Below are 19,335 nucleotides of genomic sequence, written 5' to 3' on the forward strand. Positions count from 1 at the left end.
AGAAGGAGGCAAGGCTGGGGAGGGGAGAGGAATGGGAGGAGAGAAAAGTCAACCTCATGGGGTTATTTTGGATATTCAAAGGGTAAAAAAGTATTTTGAGAAATGTAAGAAATTATTCTCATTATTATTAATATTGTGTTGGTTTCATGATAAAATTATTTTAGACTAACACTCTTGCTTAAATATCTAGATAATGAATCCAACATAATGACATCCTTTGCAATCCTACTTACTTTAACTTTGCCTAATTTTAGACTTAATAAGGTTGCAAAGATAATAAGTGTAATGGATGTTCATATACTCTTCATTCAGCTACTGCTAATTTTAACATTTTAAATAACCAAGCTACAGATCTCCTAAAGCAGGAAATTAACAAGAATCCAACACTACCTACTGATGATTCAAACGTCCCACCACGCCCCCTTTCTGGTTTACAGCTGAATCTGGGATCCAGTAGCACATAGTAGCCCTGCATCTTAAGTCTCCTTCAACGAGCTGCTCACTCTCCAGAATCTGGACTCTGGAAATTCTCCGGCCAGTTACTGTGTGGACCGCCTTTGTGTTGCCTGATGCTTTCTCAGGGTTCTGTGATGCTTATGTGCTTTAGGCAAGAGTACCTCAGAAGCCAGGCTGAGCCTTTCTCAGCGCCTCTCATCAGAGGGCCCAGGATGTTGAAGTGTACTAACCTGGGCGTATTAACCTTGATGCATAGCTAAGTTGGTATCTGCCAGATCCCAGCAGTGAAGCTACTATTTTCTCACGTGGATCTGTTATTAGTAAGTTCTTGGGGAAAAAAAAAAAAACCACTACAAGACTATGCAAACACCCTATTTCCTATCATGTCTTCGCTTACTAATTTTAGCATCTACTGGTGATTCTGATCCACAACAATCATTACTGTGATGTTTTGGGAAGGGTGATTTTCTTTTGCCAACATTCTTTCCACCATATTAATTATAATTCTGCTGTAAGAAAAAAACTGTCCTTTCACCTGCATTTTTTCATTATTTTATTTTTATCAACATTATTTCATGTATTTATTTGTATCAACATGGACTCAGGGTATTTATTTTATTCTATGAGGGTGCAATCTAGCATTCTTTCTTACTTTGTTTCTTAAACTATCCTAGGTGAGCCTAATAGGAATGCCTTTGGGTTAGCTCTGCAGCTTTTTCTGACATGTGTTCATGATCTATGAAGCATGTCCTTGTTTTCTGGAACACTAAGATGCCCAGGCTTAGTTCATCATCTCCCTGTCCAGCCTTTTTCCTGTCCCTCTTCCTTCCTCCCTTTCTTTGTGGTATTAGGCGTGAACTCAGAGCTGTAGGCATGCAAGTCAAATGCTCTGTCACTGAGGTATCCCCAGTCTTCTCTTTATCTTTTAAGTTGCTCAGGCTGACCTTGAGCTTTTGATTCTCCTGCTTCAGCTGTCTGAGCAACAGGATTTACAGGCCTTCTGCCACCAGGTCTGGGAGCAGCTCAAACATTTCAAGGCACTCTTTCGTCTTTTACAGAAGAATGGTATTTAGAAAAGGGACCTAACTGCACCCACTGCTATGCAAGTTTTGTTGTTTCTAGACTTGGGATGTCCTTCCCTCCCTTCCCTCCCTCCTCCTCCTCCTGCCTTGTCTGTGTGTGTTCAGTTAGAGCTAGTGAACTCCAGAGGTGGGATCCTCTTGTCTCTGCCTCTTTGGCACTGCTATTACTGGTGTTTGCAACTGCATTTGATTTGTTAGGTAGGTCCTGGGGATTAAAATCAGGTCTGCATGTTTGTGTGGCAAGCACTTTACTAACTGAGCCATCTTACCAGTCTCAGGCTTAGGTCTCTCTTCTCTTCTCTTCTCTTCTCTCTCTCTCTCTCTCTCTCTCTCTCTCTCTCTTTCTCTGTGTGTGTGTGTTTGAACTATGTGTTTATACTGAAACCTCAATTTTCAAGTCAACACAAGAGTCCATGCTAGACTCCCTTCTTTCCTGGGATGGCTTCTTTCAGTAGCAATAAACCTGGCTATTACCCACAATCACATACTCCTTTGCTGGACCCTAATATTTATATACAGATATTGTGAAGTTGCACAATCACTCCCTAAAGGGAAAAGAACGAACCTGCGCATGCTTGTCCTGAGCTTTGCAGGATCCACCCTGGTGCTGTTTTCAAAGAGTCAAGGCTAAGTTCTTCCCCTCTCTTCCTCCGGGCAGTTAAATATTCATCTGTGACATAGACAGGCTCATTTGCTACTGTTTGTATTTCATCTTGAGCTCTCCCAAGGCATCCTGGGAGACTTTAAATATGTATTTAGCCTTTCTGAAACTCAGAGCTGTGAAACCCAGCACCCAGAGTAGTCTGCTCATCTCTCCTACCTGTCTCATCCCTCATCTTTCTCACTTCCTCCCATCCGTCCCCTAACTAACCAATCTCATTAGTTTATAAAATCTATTCTTAAATGATTTTGTCCTTGTAAATTTATTTTCTCTATAATTATCAGTAACTCATAAATTTCCCCAAGGTCTAACTCTATCCTGACAACCTCATCTTTAGGAATATTTATACAGACACATCTATTCAGTTCGTTTTAATTAATGCCCTCTGTGCTGTTGGGAATTCTGCTTCACTGATTGTCTGATCTGATACTGCCCTGGCTTTGCTGAATGCTCTTTGCATGAGTTGTTGTGCTGGTCTGCTTAGCAAAGATGCCAAATGCTGGCCCCTGACTCTGAGTGATGGTTGCTTCCCATTTGTAAGGCAGAGAGGGTTACCAGCCCTGGCATTTGAAGCCTGGAGTTCCCTTCTTAGGGGTTGGAGAGTTTGGTGTGATGGGCTGGTACAGCAGCAGTTCCGGTTCTGCATGCCTGAGACCTGGGCTTTGCTAAACACTCACAAATCCCAGCTCCTTTATCTGCAAAACAAGGTCCTAGGTCCTTACCACTGAACCTCCAGGACGGTGTGGAGCAGGAAAGGCACTGGCAGAGAGGAGGGTGTGCGGGAAGACACCCAGTGTGTTCTTGCTGTTCCTTGTGTATTCCTTGTTAAACTTTTTGAGATCATCATGGATTTGCATATTTTAAAGAACTAACACAGTGATCTCATGTACCCTTCACACTGCTACTCTCAATGGGAACAACCTACAGAGTTATACTACAATATTTCAACCAGGATCTTGAGACTGGCATAATCCAGTGACCTTCCTCAGACGTTCCTTGTTTTACACGCACTCATTCAAGGGTGCACACAAAGGAGGTGGGAGTGCGGAACAATTCTGCAGAGATTATCTCATTACAATTTCCATGTAGCCATCAATCAAAACATGAACACTTCCATCATTGCAAGGACAAGACCTTGTTGTCTCGTCTTGGTCTCATGCTGCTTGTTAAGAACTGTGCCCACTCCCCTGTTTCTGAACACCTACTCCTCATCCCTGGAGCCACCAATCTATTCTTATACAATTTTGTCACTTCAAGAGTATTATAGAAGTGTAACCATGTAACACATGACCTTTTAGGAATGGCACTTTTGACTCAGTCCTATTCCCTGGAGATTCAGCTAAGGTGCTGGTTCATCTCTTTTTACTGATGAGAATTCTGCCATGTGAATAAAGTCAATGCTTGAAAGACAGCTGGGTGGCTTCTGGGCTTTGGCTGCATGAGCAGAGCTGTAATGAACATTTGTGTACCAGCTTTTATGTGAACATTTTTCCATTCCTCTGGGACAAATGCCCAAAAGTACAACTGCTGGGTCATATGGTAACTGCATGTTTAGTTCCATAAGAAGCCGTGAGACATGAGAGCTTTCCAGAGAGCTGGGCCAGGTTGCTCTCCTGCCATCAGTTAGGAGGCATTCAGTTCTCAGTGTTCCTCCTGGCATCTATTGGCTGATGCCAAGACTTTGCATTTTAGCTATTTTGAAGGGTGTGCTGTAATGTCGTTTGTGGTTCTAAAGCCATATTTTCTTACAGGCAAATGCTAACTATCCTTCCTCGTACTAGTTCCTATCTGTGTATGCTCCTCGATGAAGTGTCTCCCCGTGCCTGTTTCCTGGATGGGCGGAATGATTTGATGGCTGAATTTGGAGAGTTCCTAATCTATCCCAGAAACTAGTGTCTTATCAGATGCGGCTTACACAGCTCTTTATCAGGATAAAGAACACTGATATATCTCAGTTCTGTATTTGTTTGGGAGGAAGGAGATGAGAGGGCAGGAGAAGGAGTTGGGGGCATCTGAGCTGATGAATGATGGTTCCCCCATTTTTCTAGCACTGGACAGGAATGGGCACATGCAGGGCTCCGTGAAGAGCGGAGGGCATGATGCACAAGCGCCAATGCAATGCTGTCCACACCCGAGCCTGGAGCAGCAGAGTCGATGCTATGACACCTGCCACACAGGCTGCCTCCTCATGGACACTTTAAGATTTGTTTCCCTTAAGCTGTATCTCAAGGAAGAAACAGAAGGGCAAGAAAAATGCTGATGTGTTATTAAATCAGAAAAACACCTCCTTCTGAAAGAATATAATACATACAATCTCAAATCCTTGAGTCTCACGTGACAGGGAAAAATTATCTTGGTTCAAAACAATTGCTGGAATAATTCACCATTCTTAAACCTATCTTCTCCAGAAAATTCTTTTAAATTAGAAACATAGAAATGAAGGTTTTTTTCCCCTTCAGACCAAGCTGGAACACTGCCCATGAATATATATTAAGATCACTCTGTTTGATTACTACGCATCCGTGTGAGCCCAAGATTAAAGGAACATGCTGGGCTTGTACAGTATTTACTCATGCTCTCACGGTATCTCTGAAGGCCCAGAAGACCCAGAGCTGGGGCTGTCACTGGCTTAAATGGAATTATTATAGCTTAATTTCCCCCTTATCTCAGATTGTACCGCACTGCTTTATCATGATGCATTTAATTCTCTCCATATGCACTGGGCAACAGAGAATGAAAATGCAAATGGAAAGGAGAGCAGAGGGGATTTGCTCACCGAACACTGATGAGACATTTTTACTTAGCATGGAAAACTGTGAGTGTAAATGATGTCATGATAAATATGCCTCCGTTTAAAATGCAAGTCACTGTGATGAAAAACTGGGAGCCATAAAACACCTTTCCCCTCCTCAAGGTTGTCCAAAGGGGAACAAAAAAGGACAAGGCTTTGGGCTTCAGTTGTTATCTTTACGATGCAATTTAATCTGGCATGCCACAAGCATGTGGGGCAAGATCGTTAGGAAATAACACCATAAAGTATCAAGAAAGGACTAAGAGAAAACAGGAGATACCATTCTGTGGTTTCTTGCTCTTCCATGCATAGATATGAGAAGATTATGCTAACCCCTCCGGTCATGGCCAGCCCTGAGCTGGGGTTTACGTGCGATGCAAGAAAGGTCAAATACACACTGGTATACAGTGTGAGCCTTTTATTTAAGCCTTAAAATAAATAACCCTGCAAGGGTGGGAGATGCTAGTCCCACGGTGACAACAGAAGAACCTAAACTCTGGCTGGTGCGAACTGCTCAAAGTCAGGTGGCTACTGAGTAAGGTTAGTTGTAAACCCAGCGGCCTTTCTGTGACCCATAATCACAGGGAGGCGCAGTAGCTGCTCTGTATTTCACTACCATATTTTGTTCTATGAGTTTGGGCATCTAAGAGATATCAGAAAGCTCTTGGTACCTGGGGGCAACCAAGCCTCAGCTGAGCTCTGCTGGGCAGCAATCCAGGGCTGAAAGAGGCACTTTTCTGGCGACTGTGCATTCCCGTGTCATGGCAAAGATGCCATCCAGTGGGTACTTGGTAAAAGGTTCTCCTTTAGTCCCCTCTCCTAAAGTCCATCTTGATTTGGCACTTTGGACTGCAAACGGAACACGTGACCACTTCCCACTCTCATTAGCTGACTCAGACTCTGCCCTGTCCACATCTGTCCCTGGGATTACACATTTGGGGACCTCACAATAGCCTGCTGTTGCCTCTCTACAGTGTGGGGTGAGGCATGAGAAGAACACAGGCCCTGGGGACAGAGAGCTGAGGACAGGTCTCAGTGTAACTTCTTTATGCCTCAGTTTCCCTAGCACAGAGTAAGGGGTAGGCATCCTGCCTGCTGACTACTGCACAGCCTTGTACACACCCTCCTGTACTCCCTGGGTGAAGCTGCTCTGGGCATCCATGTTATCTCAGTGTCCTCTGTGGCTCATTTGATTCAAGGATTCCTGAGACAGAAGAAGCAGCTGTCTTTGTAAAATGCAACTGAGCCTAGAGCACCATCTGCGGAAACTCTCCCACCTACGCCACGGTCACGTGGTCACGTCTAAGGTCCCGCATTCCTCTGCCTAGACTGTTCTTCCACACTCCTTTCCATCACCGACCATTTCCTTGTCCTTAGGGATCCTGCCACCAACAGACAAAACCGCAGTCACACATTGGCCTTAGACTCTGGCATGTTTCTCTTCACCACTAATCTGAACACTACCTAGTCTATTTCCAAGTCTGCCCAGAAGAGCCATTTGGAGTCCCACTTTCTGGTCTCTAGAAGTCCCCCGTCAACAGAAGACCCTGAGACCCCCTCATGTACTGAGCCTTCACTGCCTCAGCTCTTCCCAGTCACTCTTTACCATGTGCTTCCGCCTCTCTGGGGCTCAGCCTGTGCCGCGCTCTCCCCAGCCATCGGTTCTGTCTTCACTTTTGATCTTTCTGGGATCCCAAGCAGTCCTTCTATGGATACTCCCAGCAAGACCCACTGCACAAGGCCCCAACACCGCCACTTCCACTCCACCACACCTCAGTACCATACCCCCCTGCTACTCTCTCTTTTCCTAACATTATCTAGAGCAGCCCCCTGGAAAAAGCCACCATCTAGGGTCGCTGAGAAAAGTCCTCAGATGGACTTTCCACACTGACCCTGAATGCATTAGAGGTTCTGGTTCACATGGTCTCACGCAGCATAACCAACAGCATGCTCCTTCTCTGCAGGCCTCTCTCAGGACTGTGCCGCCCAGGCTGAAGAACAGTGGAGCAGCCTCTCTCCCCTGCTCCAAGCCACACTTTCCAATACCCATCCTGGCCCTGCTCATCCACTCCAGGTTTTTTGAGCTGCAGTCCCATCTCCTGGTGCCCCATAGGGACCTTCAGGAGGAGGGGCTGAAAGCCTACAACCAAAGCTAAGCTGTGAGACCCAGTGGCTGGATCAGCCTGGCTGGTGGTAGGGGTTTGCGCTGCTGCAGCTTGTTCTCATCCTGGCAGATCAGGAAACGGAAGCTTGGGCCAGCTTCTGTTAGTTAGGCCATAGTCCTCAAAGTACCAAAACAGCATCACCAGTGGGGGACCAAGTTCTCAAATCCATGAGCTTATGAGGGGCAGTTTATAGCGTCCATGACAATGCTACAAATATTGCTTCAGCTGTCTGTCCCCAGCTGGCTTCCGGGCACCCCCTGTTCAGTGGGCAGGCTCACATGCACTATAGAGAGAGAAAGATGTGCAAGCAACTGATTCTCATCTCATTGCCCTAAGAGTTACACTGTCATCTGCGGCAGCATCTTCACACAGGTACAACTCCCCAGGCACAAACTGTCCTTGCAGCTCTTGGCCCCAGCTAACTAAGCTCACCTGCAAGCTAAGTAATGCCTCGTGGTTCCACTCCAGCTCAGTCATTCCCAACCTTAGGAAGCACCTCCCTGGATTCTCTGTGCATGGCAAATCACCACACTGTCCACAGTGATAGTGGCATATGTCACCTTGGTAATTCTGACTTCTATGAGATTTTCTTTCTGTCTGTCCCCACCATGAGGACTGCTTCTCCCCCCGCCTCCGTGCCCTTCAGTCTAGCACAGCCCCCAGCACAGGTGGTCAGTAAGGTGTATGGAAGAAGCCTGGCATGATGGAGAGCCACCGGCTAAATGTGTGACTTCGGTCAAGACATTACATCTCCCTGAGCTTCTGCCCGAGTTTCCTCATCTGTCAAATCAGTAACATCACGCCGCAGGGCTGTTACCAAGGGTAAATGAGTTCTCACGGGGCACCTACCAGAGTGTAGTAAGCTTGACACAAATGTGGTTAAAGACAAGAAATGAATGGGTACTAACTCACAGCTAAAGGAGTGCCTTAATTAAGCTGACAAGGTTTGACGCGAAAAAGGAAACACAAGTAGACTTGTTGGAACATAGGCCAATGGCCAAACATATTGATCAGAAACACCAAACCATCTAAATAGCAGAAAACAACATTTAAATTTTGTCCAGCCTCCATTTGTAAGTTTGTGACTGCCTGTTGGGAAACAACCACTTACAACTGGGAATCCATCCAGCGTCTTCGGAGAAACACACTCTTGAATTCTTAATAGCTTCAGTGAATGCTTTAGGGACATAGGAAGCTATTGACTAGCCATGTGTTTGGCTGAACAATTTCTTTTGAAATCAGAAAACAAGAAAAAAATTTCAAACAAACTTTTAAGAGCCACTGACATCCACTATGCAAATTCATCCACGAAGCCTTGAGAGTTTCTGTGGTGCCCGGAGCACACAGTGCAAGGCCAGGGTGTGCCCAAGGAAAAAGGCACAGAAAACCCATGGGCACTTCTCGTTCTTCCGGCCTATAACTTATTCCCTAACAGTCTTTAGGTTAAGGAGCTTGAACGCTGGGTGTGGCATTCATCCACGGAGAGGGGACTCTGGTAGGGGATGACTGGTCACACAAATCTACAGACTCAGTTTCCACTTTCTCTCATCCACTGCACTCACTGTCCGTCATTGGGGACATTATCCCAGGGCCAGCAGCACTTGCTTTGGACATACTACAGTGCTTCTGTCAGGTTTTAAGGTTCTGTTCATGAAAAAAGGGAGAAATAAGTGTAGGAAGGACAGTTTCCATGGCAGAAGGGCTAGCTGTGGAAAGGGAAGGCAGAGAGAGCTACAGGAGGAGAGTATAATGTCTATGTAAAGGGGTAAACAAATGGTGTCAGGCTGTTTAATACAATTTGTATGTATGCAATACCATATAGAGCGTTGTTTCTGTGGGCTGTTTTTGGTGAATACACCAACAGAAGAGAGATTTTGTTCTTGTTATGAAAACAAAAGTCAGCTGTGGGGACAGATTTTCACACAGCCTTAATGGTGATCTGTTTTGGACGGAGAGAAAATGCACCATTTAAATGTCTGTTCTTAGAGAGGCTGTGTCGGGTCAAGCCTGGTACACAAATCTGGCTGTGGGAGGTGGTAGCAGCCATCTGGGCTGTGGGTAGGAAGGGATGATGATGTCTAACTGTTTTGCCCTAAGAACCTTACAATACATCAACCTTAAAGTCAGAGGCCTTTTGTATGAGTCATGGTTGGCGGGAAAGCTACTCAGTGGCCAGGTCTTACAGACAGACAGATGTTTACAGCACACTTATATAAACACACTTATAGTACACCAGCAGTGTAGCCCGAGCAGCTCTATGTCCTGAGGATAACTAACAATGTTCTATATCCCTTTTCAAACTGTGCAGGGAATACTGGACCACAGCTATGTACATTTCTTTCTGTACAATAAAGGACAATTTTTTTTAATGTAAGTAATAGCTATTTTTGAGAAAAATAATTCTTTAATAACATCTAATATCCACATGGGTTTAAATTTCTCCATGAATACTATTTTATAGCTGATTTGCTTGAACAAGGATTCAAATTAGGTCCATACACTACACAATATTTCATTTATGTTCTGGAGTCTCTGTTGAATAATACAGTTTCTTATTCCTCTTTCTTTTTATTTATTTGTTAAATAAATTGGGTCATTTGTCCTAAAGAACTTATAGAATTTTATATAAAACTCAAGTCAACTCTGTGGAGTCATCTTTTTAAAGTCTAGTAAGTGTGTGTGTGTGTGTGTGTGTGTGTGTGTGTGTGTGCGCGTGCATGCGTGTGTGCACTTGTGCTTGTGGGATGGGGTTGTACATACAGGAATATGAAGGGGTGCATGCTTACGGATGTGTATATCAGGCCAGAGCAGGATTTTGGGGTCTCTTTATCATTCTCTGCCTTATGCCTTGAAACAGAGTGAACTAGTTCACTGTGTTGGTTAGGCCAGTTGGCCAGTTAGCTCCCAGGATCCATCTGTCTCCACCCCATACACACACACACACACACACACACACACACACACACACTCCTCTCAGGTCCTATTGTATTTGATGTCATCTAGATTATACACTAGAAAACTTGGCTTTTCTAGAATTTTCTAGACATGGGCTATAAAATAGGCTCTTTTGGAGCCGAGTTCATGCACTCAGCGTAATTATTTTTGAGATTCATCTCTGTTATTGGTTTGATCTGTTTCTTGCTGAGTATAATTTTGCAAAGTCACAATCTGATCATGTATTCACAAGATGGCTTGTGTAGCAGCTCAAACTGCACAGATGTGGGTGGTGCACAGTAGGTAGACACTGCAGTGCCGCCTCACACAGCATGGCTCCACTTGCATTCCTCAGCCTGGGATGAGAGCTCTCCTGTCGCTTGTCCTCAGCCACCTTCCTCACAGGATGGTGGTGTCACATTGTGGCCAAATTGCACGTCCTCTGTGCGTCTTTTCATGTGAACATTTGCCATTCACATACCTTTTAGGTGAATTTAAAAAATTTTAACTTAAATCAAACTTAATATCGATATATTAATTTATACTGAGTGAATATGTGTTTATTTAATCACTGAGTCGAGCCCTTTACATTCTGGACACCAGTCCTTCATCAGATCTCAACACTGCAGATCTTCCAGCCTGTGGCTGGTCCTCTCTTTCTCTTAACTGTGTCCCTCAGGAGCATCTCTTCGTTTTGACCAACTCCACCTGACCATCGTTTTTCATCAAGAACCACACTTTGGGTGTTTTATATAAGAAATCTCCACCTCAAGTCACCAAGGTTGCTTTCTATTCTTTCTTCTGGGAATTCTCTGGGTTTGCACTTTTATATTAAGGCTTATGATCCATTTGAATTAGAGTGCATGGTTGATCTATGGATTAAATGCATTTTGTATAGAGATACCTAATTATTTTATTACCATTTATGGAAAACCTACCCTTCTCTACCATTCTGTCTTTAGTACTTTCATACAGTTCCATTGGTCTGTTTGTCTTCAGCAGTGTGGTACTCTCACGAGTGGTGCAGCTGGACAATTAGCTCTGCAGTCTCTCCAACCTGTGCTTCTTCCAATTATGCTACTCTCCTAGAGATTCGAATTCTATATAAATGTTACAATCAGCTTATTGCTACCAAAACCCTATTGCATTAGGATGAATCTATAGAAAAATTTGGAGATTTTCCTGAGTAAAAAGATGGTGGAGGGGGTGTGAGAGACGTGCTGACTCTATTATATACCTTGTATTAAAATGTCCTTATAAAACCCAGTACCATGAGCAGTGAGTATATACTAATAAAATTATTAATAAAGTCAACAAAAATAAGTTCTTAACATCTCGAGTCTTCTAACCCATATACAAAGTTTTCTCCACTTTAATGAGGAGGTCTTTAATTTCTTTCATCAATGTCTTATTTATTGTATACTTTTTCACACTTTGGAAGTTCCAAGTATTTTTTTATATAATTATAAATAGTGTAACTTTAAATTTCTATTTAGAATCTATTGTTACTGTTATATAGAAATACAATAACATATATTCAAAGGACCTGTAGGGTAAATATATATAGTCTTCATTAGAGTTTCTATCACTGTGAAGAGATACCATGATTCCAGTAACTCTTATAAAGGAAAACATTTATCTGGGACTGGCTTACAGTTTCAGAGGTTTAGTCCATTACAATCACGGTGGGGAGCATGGCTGCATGCAGACGGACATGGTCCTGGAGAAGTCGTTGAGAGTTCTATATCAGCAGACAACAGGAAGAGAATGACACACACTAAATCTGGTTTGAGCTTCTGGGACCTCAGAGCATGCTACAAGTGAACACACTTCCTCCAACAATGTCACACCTCCCAATAGTGCCAGCCGCTATGAGCCCATAGGTCCATATCCATTCAAACTACCACACACACATACACACAAAATAAAGTTTAAAAACTGAGAATAAAAAGCTCTGACATGACATTATGAGACAAAGACCCTCCAAAGACGCTGTTGAGTTCACTTAGTGTTGGCTATCTACAGCTGGGCAGGCAGCCTACCCGTAAGAGGAACTCCTGTTTCCCTAGTGAGACACTCTTAGAGAAAACTAAATTTTCATTTGCAAGTGGTCATCAATTGGAGACGGTTTCTGGGTTAGGGATGAGGGCATGTGTCCACTTCTTGCAACTCTAGGACCCTGTCTGGTGCATATTCATGCATGCTGCCTCAGTCACTGTGAGCTCATAAGTGCTCGCATGATCTCATAGATTTAAAGGGTCTTGTTCGCTTGGTGTTCTTCATCCCCGCTGGCTCTGTGCTCTTTCCCACCTCCTCTTCTGCAGGTTCCCTGGCCCCGAGGAGAGGGTTTGATGGAGACAACCATTTAGGGCTGAGTGTTACATGGTCTCTCACTCTGATACTGTCTGGCTGTGGGCCTCTGTAATTTGAAATTGAGGTTAAGTTTGTAATTAAGGAAAAACTATCTTATCCCTGGTAATGCTCTTTCCTCTGAAATTTCCGTCCTCTGATATAGCAATTCCAGCTTTTCTTTAATTGCTGTTCACGTAGGATAATTTTCAATTCCTTTCCCCTTAACATATCTATATTTTTACATGAAAGTGTGGCTTTTATATATAATCATTTCTTATTAGCAATTTTGCTTTTCACCATTTCAACCCATGGTAAACTTTTCTCTGAAAATACTAAATGGAAATTTCCAGAAATAGCACATATATCTTAAATAACTCTTATTATAGTGTACTGCTATACAGTCATTCCATTTAATTAGCTATTGCTGTTAATATCTTCCTTTGCCTAATAAATAAATTCAACTTACTATAGATAAGTGTGTGTTGAAACCACAGAATATCAAATTTGATGTGATTTTCAGCTTTAGACATCCATTAGTGGTCTTGGAACACATCTCCAAGGGGACAGGGCAGCTCTAGATAGCCAAGACTAGCTCATTTTACTGGGTTATAGTCTGACAATTAACACATGCCTCTAGTCTGTATTTAAAGTGATTACTGCTATCTTACGTTTTGAGGTCTCATCTTGTTTTCTGTCTGTCCACCTGTTTCTGTCCCCTCTTTCATTTTTTGAATTAACTGAGTATATCTGGGTACTACGTTATCTCCTTTGTATACTTATTAGTCATAGTTGTCTGTTCTGATCTTTTGGAGCTGAGGGCAAGGACAATGGCTCAGTCTATAAAGAGCGTGTCTGCAAGCATGAGAACCTGAGTTTAAGCCTCAGAGTCCATGCAAAACAAAACAAAACAAACAAACAAAAAACTAGACATGGTTTCACATGGACTCACAATCTAGTGCTGGCGTGGCAAAGACAGGTAAAACCCTGGGTGTTATGAAATATCATTTTAAGATGTGTTACATTTCTTTATGCTGTGGAACATTTGTTTAATGATGCAAAGATGTGTTGCATTCTTTTATGTTGTATTTGTTTAACTCTGTGAAGCTGTGTTATTTTGTATAAAACACCTGATTGGTCTAATAAAGAGCTGAATGGCCAATATCAAGGCAGGAGAAAGGATAGGCAGGGCTGGAAGTCAGAGAGATTAAATGGGAGAAGAAATCTGAGAAAATAAAGAGCAAGAGAACAAGGAGAGGAGGACACTAGGGGCCACGCACACAGCCAGCCACGGAGTAAGAGTGACAGTAAGAGATACAGAAAAAAAAGATAAAAGCCCAGGGACAAAAGGTAGATGGGATAATTTAAGAAAAGCTGTCTACAGATAAGCCAGGCTAAGGCCGAGTATTCATAAGAAAGAATAAGCCTCCATGTGTGATTTATTTGGGAGCTGGGTGGTGGAGCCCCCCCCCCCCCCCCTCCAAAGAGTAAGAGCAAAGGAGTAAAAGCAACCAACAACCCCTGGGGCTTATTAGCCAGCCAGGGTAGCCAGGTTGCTTAACAACCTCCAGGCCAATGACTGAGCCTGTCTCAAAAATAAGTGGGGGGAGGACCTAAGGAACCCCACCTGAGGTTGTCCTCTTATCTCTTAACAACCTCCAGGCCAATGACTGAGCCTGTTCCAAAAATAAGTGGGGGGAGGACCTAAGGAACCCCACCTGAGGTTGTCCTCTTATCTCCACAGATGCACACAAGTGTACACAAGAACCTGTGCGCACGCATGCACATGTGCGCGTGTGTGCACACGCACACACACCCATTCAGAGTTTACCTTTGAGTAACACTGAGGCATTTCACTGGCAGAATACTTGGCTTTGCCCCTCCCTACCAGTGCACTAATGCTGTCCTGAGTTTACTTCAGCAGCCTAGAATCCCACAATATTGAATTTTCACTTAAACTGTCTACTCCCTTCAAAGACATTTAAATGTTAACAGCATCTATCTTACCCCATCTTAGGCAAGAAGCCTCCTGTGGTCACTGTTTCTCACTCTCTGCAGCCCCTCAGGGGAACATTCCTAGCTGACAATCCCCTGCCCAGGGCAATTAGGAGCGTGAAGAACAGGTTTGCTATTGGCCAGTCCTCCCAGCTTCTGTGTCTGTGCAAGTATCCTCACTTTGGTTTTTCTTTTGCTGGATGTAGAGTTGGTTACAGAACTCTGGACTGGAGGGACTTCCTTTCTGTCCTTTAAGGAAGTCACTGTACTGAATTCTCCCAGTGAATTTGGTAACAAGGCATCTGCTGTCATCCTTATTTATTTATTTATGGGGCTGCTTTTAAGATTTTTCATCTTCCTTCTGGTTTTAAGCAATCTGATGGTCACATCCCTTGGGCAGTTTCCTTCTTGCCTGTTAAGCTTGGCTTCGCTGGGCCCCTTGGATCCGGGGGTTGTTTCCGTCAGGACGCATTGCAGCCGTGACTTTACAAACATTTTTCCTACTCTTTTTGATTTTTCCTTTTGAGATTCCAGTGACAGGTGTATAATGCGGCTTGAGTTGTCACACAGATCACGGTTACTCCTGCTTTAAAATGATTTTTTCTCTCTGCGTTCTCTTTTGGTTGGTCCCCTGCGTTATCTGTCCGCTCCTGTGGATTTTCTGTAAAGTCTGATTGTTACTAACACTAACAGTTGTGCTTTCACCTCGCACACTTCTCTCATCTCTAGGAGTTTGATTTGGGCCCATTTTAAATGTTTTCTGTGCTTTTATTTAAACATTGAACATATGGCACATAACTATCGATTATCATCGTCTCTTTGTTAATTTTAACATCTGCTTCAGTCTTTGTTGGTTCTGGTTTGGTTTCAGTGACAGATTTATCTACTTTTTATGATTATGGATGTTGGTTCTATACGTTTTGATCATAGAATAGCAAACTGCCCTTTAAAGCTGTTTCATAGTTGACTGAATTACTACCAGAACACACGGGCCTACTTCCTCCCTATGCTGTAGTGCTGGGCTCTGCCAGTCTTTAACTTTTCCCAATCTCATAGGCTGAGACTACTGACTCCCACAACTAATGTTTACAACTACCAGTCCAGTGACAGGAAGTGACACTTTGGTGGGACCACTGCAGCCACAGTACTGCCCTTGTGATATGTATACCCTGACTATGTCTCCCATGTTTTATTTGCATTTTCATTGTTTCCTAGGGATCTGGAGTATCCATCCTCAAGTTTATTGGCTATTTACAGTTCTTTGGTATACTGCCTACTAATGTCCGATGAGCAATTTTAACTGCATTGTTTGTATTTCAAAAAAAATCCTTTGTAAAAGCCATTTATTTGGATGAATAGACAGACATGATCACTTGTTCAGTAATAAAAGTATGTTTTGTAAACAAAGTCATTTTCTATAAAAATAAGCCAACATTTGTGTACGATTTCTATGAAGAAATGACTGACATGTTACTCAAATACTTTTTCTATATTAAAAATAAATAAGCATTGATTCTGGTGTAAAAATGCCTTTAAAGGCAAAAATTTTGGACAACACAGTAATACAAAACACATTTATGAAAACATAAAGCAGATATAAAATACACTTATCAATACATAAAGCAGTTTGTTACAGGGAAAGACATAGTCTTCAGAAAGAAAAATGTCAATTCCCATAACTGAACATTGGTTTACTTGCTGCAGGTAGCAGGAACTTTCAGAGGCCTATTCTCAGCTGTATGGTAAATGTGGGGAGCATCCAGGAGGCCCTGGGTGGGGCATGTTTTCCCTAAACTACCCTTTTCCCTGTGTCTTCACAGTATTTGTGGTCAATGCCAGGTAGCTGAGGGGGAGGGCCTCTGAGACATCCACTCTATGACTAGGGATGGACTTGCACGTGCCGCACAGCAGAGGGCATGAGCCCTCCGCCCAGGTTGGAGGAGATGTAGCCTACAGCTTTAGTGGCGAATGAACAAACAAACAGCCTTCCTCATAGTGACAATGACACCATTAAACAAAGCCCCAACCCCGACTAACCTGTCTGGTGCAGGTGGTCTCTGGCCACCTCAAACAAGCGCAGGTGCATGTTTGTAATGGGGTTGAAGGAGCCACAGGCCAGGAGCACCACAGGGATTCGGTTCTTCATGCTGTCACATACATCCACATCCACATCCACCACAGCGGCCACCCTGCCTTTATAGGGACAAAAATAAAATGTTAGTTAGGAAATTAGTATGCTGTCTATTTCAGCATCTAAGCCACACACAGCCATGACTCCGAGATATTCAAGGAGGCAATAACAGTAACCTCTATGCAGAGCTCACCACAGTCCAGGTACCGTGTTAGTGTTACAAACCATACTGTGACACAAACCTTTTCTCCACACCCTGTCATCTCACATGAGAGCTGTGTGGCTCAGAGACCTTAGGAGCTGCTGGGTCAGGCCTGGAAATGAGGCAGCCCAAACTCAAGTCTATATTTGCTCTTTTTGACTTCTGCCTGGGGTCTCTGGTTGAAAGAAGATCTGCGTGGTTTTCATGATGTCATCTGTGAAAGATTTCAGGTGGCACTTTTCTCTTTTTTTTTTTTTTTCAAGACAGGGTTTCTGTGTAGTTTTTGGAGCCTGTCTTGGAACTAGCTCTTGTAGACCAGACTGGCCTTGAACTCACAGAGATCCGCCTGCCTCTGCCTCCCGAGTGCTGGGTAAACTTTTGTATTTTGAAATAATGTTACTTGTAAAACAGCTGCAAAAACCTTTTGTATAAACAATTATGATATATTCATGGCATGCTATTAGAAGCTGCTACATTTTGGGGCAGACTGCCTGCAGCAACAGTAACTGACAGTGGCCTGGCCACAGGAGGCATTCACTCCTCTCTTGCTCTACCTGTCATGGTGACCCTGGCCACACTTCATGCGGCTCACAGGGAACAGATAGGGCTCTTAGTCAACAGGACCTGAGGCCTGTGTGTAACCTGCGCCCTCCTGTCGACATTTTCAGGTTTGTGTCCAAGCATTACTACTCTTAAATCTTAGCAACAGTGAGCTTTACGTTACTGGGTTCCCTGTAAGATCCCTACGACACCTTCTGTTAAAGTTTCCAGATTAAAGCTATTCCAGTTCCCCCAGTCAGAACATCCCCCAGCACAACTGATAATATTCAGCACCCAGGACGTTCCTCCCTGTTTACTGACAGCCTTCTAGGGTGCTAGTCCAAGTCAGAAGGCTAACCTTAGAGGTGGAAACAAACAGGGGCTGTTTATTTCTCTCAGAAAGGCCTAGAAGAAAGCACTCGTCTGGGTGACGGCACTGGTAGAAGGGCTCAGTGAGGACCTGCAGGTCTCTTGGCTTTTCCCTCAAGGTCACAAGAGTGCTGCTGCAGCTGCCTATAGCTACTGTCACGACCTCAGGCCAACGCAATCTAAAGGACCAAGGACTAGAATGGCTGTCCCTCCTATTCAGATCACAAGTTTGATTTATTTATTTATTTATTTACTTACTTACTTACTTCTGTGTCATTGGTCAGAGCTAGGTCTCACAGTTGCCCTAGTCATGAGGGATGAGGGAGGCTGGACAGGTATGAATTTAGCCTCACAGTTTTCCAGTGGGAATCAGCAAGGAAGGGGGATTGGGATGGGGTGAGCTAATCCACAAGACTGAGTCAGGGCTGGGGTACAGCTGCCCAGCTGCTGCGAGGGCAGAAAACTAACGTGGCTTTTCTGCCTGAAGCCTGGGCAGCTGGTCTGGGATGTACCTTTAAGTAAGTCCCATGCCACATTACTGAAGAAAAAACAGAAGGTCAGTATGCTTCCTGCTCTCTGGATGGTACGCCCCATGTGAACAGGAGCGGCCTTTTCTTCTGTGGATCTCTGCTCCAAGAAGTCTGGCCTGCCATGGGGCTCAGTGGGCACTGAAAAGGGTTCCGTCAGCTAGCCAGGAACCTGCCCCCGGTCATGAAAAGGCCTAGTGTGCTCTGCAATGCAGGGAAGTTGTTCTGGATGTATCCTGAGCTACCTGTGAGGACGCAGCCTCATAGTCCAGATGTAGCACATCTGGGCTCTCCGAGCTTCATTTAAGCAGCAGGAACACTACCTACTGTGCGCAAAGAACGTTGGCTACAGTCTGCTACTGGCTTCTCCCCAGGTGGGTGAGGCAGTTTAGTGAGGAGTATGCAAAGTGTGTCAGCTATCCACAAGAGCAGGCTCATGACGAGGTGCCTGGAAAGGAATACTCTTTTATTTTCACAGCTATTTTGAAGCCTTTCTTTCAATATCTTACTTCATTTTGACAAAATATAAATATTTAGAGCCACCGAAATGTAACCACAACATGTCAGGTTGCCTGGGGTTTTGGTTCATTTTTCCAAAGGTAAATTAGAACAGTTGTTTGAACGGTGGCATCAGTGGTGGAAGAGCGTCACGCTGAGAAGAACAAATGGCTTGTACTAAGGACCTCTCTTTTTCTTTCCTTGCCATGGGCATAACTGCTTCAACAGTGACTCTGTTCTGCCCCATCTTGAGTAGGAGGAAACAGCACATGGCCAGCTGCACATGACCCTGGCTCAAGAACAAGGTCAGTGTGTACCCTTCGTGTGTGCCTCCTGACTTCAGCTACACTCATCCTCGCAAACCTGGAGAAAAGACAAGCATCAGGTCAAAATGACTCACCCAGGGGTCAGACAGGAGGACACACCTGAGCCTGGCTTGTGAACAAGTCTCATCAGATGCACGCGACAGGAGATCCTCTGCCCTCACTTCTAAGGGTGTCTCGTGGGGTGAGGACGCGTGGGAGTGTTCTCCAATCGGGAAAGACTGCTCATCAATAAGCTCTCAGCGGAGGCCTGCAGAGTGAGCAATAATTGCTGCTGGAGGATTTAACACCTTGAGGGTTCCTTCCTAGAAT

At 44.1% G+C, this 19,335-nt stretch overlaps 1 protein-coding gene across 2 annotated transcripts in view; it reads right to left on the reverse strand.

The window, feature by feature from the left end:
• Nmnat3 (nicotinamide nucleotide adenylyltransferase 3) overlaps positions 1-19,335 on the reverse strand; it is a 107,384-nt gene that overhangs the window by 37,932 nt on the left and 50,117 nt on the right. The window contains exon 2 of one of the 2 annotated variants that reach the window (XM_041677314.1): positions 16,471-16,626. In XM_041677314.1, coding sequence (XP_041533248.1) covers positions 16,471-16,579 — 109 coding nt within the window. In that variant the 5' untranslated portion in view covers positions 16,580-16,626. Of the gene's footprint in view, positions 1-16,470; positions 16,627-19,335 lie in introns of those variants that run through there. The other variant, XM_041677315.1, reaches the window with a different exon arrangement.

The sequence above is a fragment of the Microtus oregoni genome, unplaced genomic scaffold (genome assembly GCF_018167655.1).
Source record: "Microtus oregoni isolate MIOR12 unplaced genomic scaffold, Mior012 000028F_ref0000031, whole genome shotgun sequence".
Taxonomy (NCBI): Eukaryota; Metazoa; Chordata; class Mammalia; order Rodentia; family Cricetidae; genus Microtus; species Microtus oregoni.